We start from the raw sequence: 8306 nt of genomic DNA on the forward strand, positions 1-8306 counted from the left end.
TATACGAATCCACGCAGAATCCCTCTTTTACACGGCGAGGGCACCGATGATCGCTTGAGTTAGAGAGATCCAGAGAAGATAAGCATTCCTGTTTCTACATAGTTTATAATTAAAGTTTGGTTTTAATCCCTGTAGTTTCATAAGGAATTGATTGGCTATGAAAGAATAAATGTTTATGAATATGCGTGTGAATGGAAGTACATAGGAAATAAGAATATGACTCATTCTCTGGCCACGCATAATTTCATTGTCACAGGTAAATGTTGATGCGATGAGGCAGAGGCGTGTTTAAACTTGGGCAAAGAACTTGTTGATACTGGCCTTAATTAACGGCATCGAGGTATTATTGAATTGAGGCGCAAATGAATGCAAAAGAAAGCCCAAAATCAAAGAAAAGGGCCACAATTGTATTTGGGCTTTATATTTCAAGTTGATGTGGCTAATTGGATGAGATAGGACTTGAGTAAATTAGAAAATGCTTTAATAATTATTTGGTTGGTAAAACCAACAAGAATTAGTCTAGTTAAGAAATAGTCGATTTATAATTTATAAGATTATAAATTCAAATTCTGTTACTAATATAAGAATCTTGTTAGTTGATAATTTCTAAGTATCTTTTTAAGTACCCTCTAGACTTAAAAACTGATCTTAGTGAGTCTCTGCAGCTAGACGCGCGCGCGCATATACACACACACGTGTGCGTGCGTGCGTGTTATGGGCATCGCTTTCTGGGAAACGTCGTTACAAGGCAGTTCCATCTTTATGATAGTAGGATAAGATGGATTGATAGTAGGAAGGTTCAAACCGCGTCAATGTATGTGACAAAACACTATTTATTCTTATTTTTCCAAGTTGTCCACATGTGGACTACAATGATCTACTTGTCTTGTCTCCTTTATTTTTTTTCCCACGAAAATAACTTTGTCCTTTTATTTTTCCTTTAATATGGGTATGTTATATTTTGTAAAATTTGTAATTGATTATTTCTAATTAGAAAAACCTTTGTTAGCAAATCGGACGATTTTTAACACGAAGGCACGTGTGCCAACTGGCTCGGCGTCCTCGCAAATTAATTATATGGTTTATATATTGTGACGGCAATTGTATATATTTAAATGACGCCGCCGGCGGCGGCTGATGCTTTTACATAAGCCTCTAACCTCACTATTATGGAAATATTTAATCATAAAGCGCGAATATAATCAATGAAACTAATAATAATAATAATCACAATTGACCTTATTTATCTATAAATTATGAACACGACATGGTGGCTCTTCTATAATTTTTTATTTATTTTTTAAAATTTTCACATACGAGCTCGACTTTATTAGAGTCATTAAATGTGTTCCAACTTAATTTTTTTTAATAATTTTACCCATGTTAAATGATGCTGTGAACGAGAGGGGAAAATGTAAGAAATTACATTTAACAATCAATAGAGAAACAAAATTGGCGAATAAGTATTATTTACTCTTTAAGTGCCTTATATTTTGAATCAAACTATTCCTCTACAACTGATTTATAATGAGGACACTGGAGGAAGTATTAATTTCTTTTTCAGTTTGTGCATATAAACTTACAAGTATTTGTTTTGAGGTGGCTTTATTAGTTAACAAATTAAACTCATGATGCAATTCATTGACCTCAACATTAAAAAAATTGAAAGAAAGAAAAATATAAACAAGTGACGTTGCCAAGTGGTGTATACATGAAAAAAGTAGGAAGCATGCGTTTACTCCATTATAAGGCAATTCATTGCACCCAAAGTCCAAAACCTAATTTTCCCCCCCTTCCCAAAATAGATAGCTGTGGACTGATATAATTAATGCCCACATTGTATTTTTATATATCACGATGATGTCGTTTTATTATGAGAGCCCCACAATGAATTATCAAAAGCAAAAGCAGCCCTAAGTTGTTTCAGTCCACAGGACTTACAAGTTTGGTCCGTCTTACCAATCAGATTTGAAACTTCGCTCGAGTCCCTTTCATGGTTTTGGATAGACTTCCATAAATTGTTTGTCAATTTTTTAATAAATTTTATGTATTTGACTGGCTCGCGTACAGGTACTATTAATTCTATCCCTCATAAGTTTATAAAAGATCCATTATAAAAAACCGTGCAGATTTATACATAAAAAAGAGTTATTTTTACATTAATTAACTCAGATTAATTACATATCACAGTTGGCAACTGTAAATTTACAGGGGAAAAACAAATTGCATCTCTTTTTCTATTTCTGCCAAATTATATATATCTTAAATTCTTAATTATGTCTGCATGCATGGATCAATGAGATATCTTGCATATCTATCATACTTTGATTTACAAATTAAAATATTGACTAACTTGTGCATGTACGGGGGAGAGCCATCGCCATGTGGCTGCATCAAGTTGAAGAATGAGCTAAAAAACTTGAATTTGAGTAGCTAGTCAAAACACTCAATCTGGGTGGCAAGTATATATATTGACGGCAAAATTTGAAAATGGACAAGAAAATTGTGGTATATATTATCGATTAAGTCGAGGTTCCCAGGTTTTCAAGTTATATCTTTTCCATTCATTTTGTTATGGGAGCCTCCATTGACCTCACACGTACGCACTCCAACTCCTTATTATTCTTCATTCTTCACCAACCATTAATCTAACTTCGTTTTCATTAACATCAGTGCGTTGTTAAAATAAATCAAGTCACTGATGCGTCTTTGAAAGATCATTCAATTTTTTTTTAACAAAAAAACAATAGTCCTGTTTTTTTTCCTTTCTTTTGGTTTTTGTATTAGATTTTATACAAGACTTCAAAAGTTAACAGTGAACAAATATATTTTATCCAAAAAAACAATAAAAGTGAAAAAATAGAACTGAATATGAGTGAATCCGATTGATCGCATGGTATTCATTAGACTATAATAAGTTCTTGGAATATCCGAGAAGCAAGAATGACGAGTTCTTATCAAATTCCAATTCATTCATATATATATTAATCATTTAGAAAACCCCAATTTTTGGATGTTCCTTAATCTAATCATTTTGAAGTCGAAGAAAGGACATCAAACCTTAGCGTTAGGGGTCGTAAAAAGTGAAAAAAAGAGACATAAAAATGGAGCAGTTCAGTCTTAATTTGAAATAATTTGATGAGATTGTCAATACCGATCTCTAGCTAATTTTATACGTCGAATATGCATTCATTTGTATTGTTTACTTAGAACTAATCACCTTAAAGTATTTATGAGTTTATTAGACTTATGGCTCCGTCAATAGGATATAGGACATTGTAGGATTAATTATGAAGAGGCGGAAAGCATCACATTTCGAGTGAGACATGACATCTACCCCGACAACTCACCAATTGAAATCAAACAAGAAAAGGATAAGATATTTTGAAAGTAATTGAAGTGAGAGGCATGACTTCGCACGTTGAATTGGTAAACATAGACTGCTATATTATTGCACATTAATGTGAAAATAGCCACTGGCCATCAATAATAAGCTCTCGGATGCGTTCTGTATAAGAAGAGCGAGATCAAGAGATCAGAGCCATTGTGAATACTTCTGATGTCTTTGGACATTATGGCTTCTTTCTCCGAAACTGGCAAGAGGGCCTCATTGCCTTCTCTACTTCTCCTGTTGGCGCTGTTCACTGCAACTCTTCGCATCGCAGGTGATCCATCCATCTCCCTCTTTTATTCACTCAATAATGAATTGTATATTCAGCCATAAAAAACTTGTATGTGTCAGCTAATAACCGAGAACCTTTGCCAAGGAGACATTGTACTGGGATTTTTCTTACTTTTGACAAATCAATTCTCTATTTGAACCAAAATATGAAAGGCAATTTTTATGTTTATTTGACATATATGTGCCCTGGATCTACTTAAAAATCTTTTCTTTGACAGACATTTGTTCATATATTATCAACTCGTGAAATTACATTGATTTAGAGGTAAAAGTATATCTCCACATAGCTCCCATTCTGGGAGATAATCAGTACAGTGGATTTTCTTTTTCTTTGAAGCAGAAGTCAACTTTCTTTCATTAAAACCAAAATTTGCCGATGATGACTTTTACATAAACAAACTTTTGCGGGATTTGCAGATGCTCAGATCGGTGTTTGCTATGGCATGATGGGCAACAATCTGCCATCCAAACGCGAGGTGGTGGATCTTTACAGAGCCAACAACATCAGGAGAATGCGACTGTACGATCCCAACCAGGAAGCTCTTGAAGCCCTCCGGAACTCCGGTATCGAGCTCATGCTCGGCGTCCCAAACAGCGACCTCCAAAGCCTAGCCGCTAGCCGCGCCAACGCCGAGCAATGGGCTCAACGCTATGTCTTCAACTACTACCCCTCCGTCAACATCAAATACATCGCCGTCGGCAACGAAGTCAGCCCCGTCGGCGGCTCCTCTTGGGCCGCCCAGTACGTCCTTCCGGCCATCCAGAACGTGTACCAAGCCATAAGGGGCAGGGGCCTTCACGACCAAATCAAGGTCTCAACCGCCATTGACATGACCCTTATTGGGACCTCATACCCTCCGTCCAAAGGTAGCTTCCGAAACGACGTCAGATCATACTTGGACCCTATCATCGGCTACTTGGTCTACGCAAACGCACCATTGTTCGTTAATGTATACCCTTACTTCAGCTATTCCGGCAACCCTGGCGACATATCTCTGCCTTATGCTCTCTTCACTTCTCCAAACGTGGTGGTCTGGGATGGTTCGAGAGGATACCAGAATCTCTTCGATGCCATGTTGGACTCGGTTCATGCGGCTCTGGATAGTACGAGGATTGGGTATGTGAAGGTGGTCGTGTCGGAGAGTGGGTGGCCTTCTGACGGAGCGTTTGGGGCTACGTACGATAATGCCAAGACTTACCTGGACAATTTGATTCGCCATGTGAACAAAGGAACTCCTATGAGGCCTGGTCCTACAGAGACGTATATTTTTGCAATGTTCGATGAGAACCAAAAGAACCCAGAACTGGAGAAACATTTTGGTCTGTTTTATCCCAACAAGCAGAAGAAATATCCGTTTGGGTTTGGCGGACACAGGAACTGGCAGATTGCTGCTGACAATGAGTTTAATGTCACAATTCCTCTCAAGAGTGATATATAAGCATTTCACAGCACTGAGCTCTGCTCGTGGAGCTTCGGAGACGTATAACTATGAGGACGACGTCTCTGTTTGTCTTCGTTTCAAGTTATGTACCCTCCCTTGTTATTACAACAATGTGCCCCTAATAAAATATAGAGTTCATAAAATTAATCAATCTTCCCTTATCTTTTCTTATGCTCCAAAATTTTCATTCAATTTCGAATTAATTTTAAAAAAAGTGTGTTAAATTTATTAAATAAATTTATTCATCCAGTTTTTAAATTAAAAAAATTCGAAGGGCATGTGATTGAGAAATAAGGCATTATTCCTATATTTTAATTTGAAAATATAATAAATATCATTTATGTTAAATATTTTTGGTGTAACATTTATTAATTTTTTTTAACTTGAGAGCATGTGTTATTTTATGGGAAAAAAATTGAAATGGGCCACAAAGCTTGGGGTGGGAACGAGAAAGAACCCGTGCTCAAGAGTTTTGATGAGGCCTGACTTCAACTTACAAAGCCTTTACTCTTAGTTGGGCCAAACCCGATGTTAGCATTCAAAGGAAAATGGCCAGACAGGATCCACTGGCGTGGTCATCATGCATGCTAGCAAATTAAAACAAAAAGAGGGTTACTCATGGGTCTGAAATTTATAAAAAAAAAGATACAAAAAAGTTTTCTAAATTTCATTTAATACTAACAGATCTCAAGAAATTTAATATTTACCAATCAAGTTGCGTTATTTACAAGCCAGTCTTAGCAATATAATATTTAGAAACAAAACTTCTATATTTGTTTTTTTGCCAGCGACAAAACTTTTATATTTACAAATTGAGTTGTATCATCTATAAATTAAATTTGTAAGTATTAATTAATTTGAACGTTTTATTATTAAATAAAATTTGGAATATCAATTTTTACTTAATTTTCTTAAAACTTTGTTGCTGTGTAATTATTTTTCTTTTTTTCACCAAAAAAACGTGTTTTATGTAACTAATTGCAAGGGTGAAGGAATATATGTATCGTGATGGTGGGGGGTCAAAATTCGGGGACACAAAATTCTGATAAGTATGAAGAAAATTGTATAATAATGGGACAGTTCCATTAATCCGTTGTTTATTTTGGGCCGCAACACTCCCAATCAACTGTCCAAAGAATATCAGAAATATGCCTTAGCTTGTGATCTGATTTTTTTTTAATGTCAATAATGTGATTTTTTAAAATTTTTTACCGATTTATTGATCATTGATTAATACTCGTAAGGAAACTATGACCTTCTTTGACTTCACCTCTTGCAATATTTTGGCGAGAGGTCTCTCCAGTTCTCCTTCGATCCATTTCTTTTCAGTTCTCTCCCCACGACGTCGTTTTCTGCTTTTTCCTCACAGTCCTCTCTCCGGCTCAAAAAAAAAAAAAAATCAACATCATCTGCTATACAAACTCTTTATCATGAGAATCGGTCCTGTAGATTTGGATGAACATCAACAGGAGAATTTTCTTTTATTATATTCAAAGTGAAGGCAAGAGATATATTGTCCATTCAACATGCCTAATTAAGCATACAAATGGATGCAGAAGAAAGAATAATCCTCCATCCATATTATTACATCATCAACTTTTCCTAAGTCCTTCACACCTGATCTCCTGTAGAAATACACCCTTGCTTTATCATCATTTGACCCTACCTAACTTCTTTTAGTTGTCATTCTAAATTTAGAAAGAAATAAGGCATCATATGCTCTTAAGGACAAGAAACCAATAAAAATAAACTATCATGATTGAAGTGTGGATAATAAAGACTTATATGTTAGTATTATTATTTTGGTTGAAAATTTTGACTTTAATTCTTATATTTTCATAAGAACTTGATACGAGTTTAGGTATAATGGCTAAAATCAGAATTAAAGTACATAGAAAAGATGAAACAAAACCAAAACCAATAATTTGATATTACAAAGATTTGTTCATTCTCGGTGCTAATAAATGAAAAGAAATTAATTTGGGCCTAATTTACACCAAATTAAAACCTTACACTTCTTGCAATGTAATTTCTGTGAGTGTGACGGACGTCGTCATAGCTATATGTCACCCTCTGCGTTAGCAGCCTCTCAATTGCATATGAGGACGAATCTACTTTTTGCGGAATAAAAGACAACTTATTAATCTGGTCATGAACCATTATCTTATAGAGTTACACGTGCCACCGTCAAAAATGTTTATGTCGTCTCCTTGTCTGTTTGATTCTTTCTCTTTCCAGACCTCTCTCTTGTCAAAATAAGAAAGTATCGAAGTGAAAAGAAAGAAAGGAACATACAGCAAAACGCGTCTCATCCTTGGCCGATAATTTTCCACAGACTACAGTAACATACATATTCAATCAACCTAGCTAATGATCAGATCGTTTAACTATGATAACTAACAACCACATGCAGTTGGGGAGCGATTAGAGAGATGGAATCTGAAATTAAATGTGGCCATTAAATAAGGAAAAGAAAGAAAGATGCCATGAAGCTTCGCCTTGAAGGAAGAAAACCGTACATATTCTGGTTATCACATCCATAAAACGCAGGCGAAGCAAGCAAGATGAGACATCGATCCATCGATCAAAGCCATCCAAGAACAAAGAAAGTCGAAGCTTGAGGCGGGGCAATCACATCAGATAACCAGTGAGATCAAATGGACTCGGATGATCTTAAGATGATGAGAAAGTTTCTTGCGGCTGTTGAGGGCGGGGCAAGCAGAGCAGTCGCCGGAGGCTACAATAGTGGCACTAAGGGCTCATTCAATAATAGCGGATCAGGCACTCAAGATTTCAGAGACGTTAACCACAACAGCGGTCATCATTCCGGCAACCGTTTCAATTCTCCTCACTACAACGTAGATGCGGAAGAATTCTTTGACGAGGTTGGCACCATAGTGGGCAAAGGCATCGTAGGCACCTTCAACAACTTTGGCCCTTCTTGTACATTGATGTGAAGATTATTCAATTTTTAAGGGACAACCTAGTCACTAAAATGATTATCAGATAGTATGTCCTTATATATAAATATGAGTATTAATAATTACTTAAAATGTTATCTCCAAAATTTAGAAAATTAAGTTTAATACCAGTGAGAGGTGGATCTTAATAAAAGGATATGACTACTTAACCAGTGTCTCGAATTCTACTCTATGAATACAAAGGACGCATTTAAGAAATTA

General features: G+C 35.8%; 1 protein-coding gene across 1 annotated transcript; it reads left to right on the top strand.

The window, feature by feature from the left end:
• The first annotated feature begins 3535 nt into the window (after positions 1 to 3535).
• Positions 3536 to 5287, top strand: LOC114746055 (glucan endo-1,3-beta-glucosidase, basic isoform-like). The gene is made up of 2 exons (XM_028934246.1): positions 3536 to 3665; positions 4100 to 5287. The coding sequence occupies exons 1-2, from the start codon at positions 3560 to 3562 to the stop codon at positions 5119 to 5121; spliced, it is 1128 nt and encodes a 375-aa protein (XP_028790079.1). The 5' UTR covers positions 3536 to 3559; the 3' UTR covers positions 5122 to 5287.
• Positions 5288 to 8306: the final 3019 nt, after the last annotated feature.

The sequence above is a fragment of the Neltuma alba genome, unplaced genomic scaffold, assembly GCF_004799145.2.
Source record: "Neltuma alba isolate B1F8T4 unplaced genomic scaffold, ASM479914v2 tig00004876_pilon, whole genome shotgun sequence".
Taxonomy (NCBI): Eukaryota; Viridiplantae; Streptophyta; class Magnoliopsida; order Fabales; family Fabaceae; genus Neltuma; species Neltuma alba.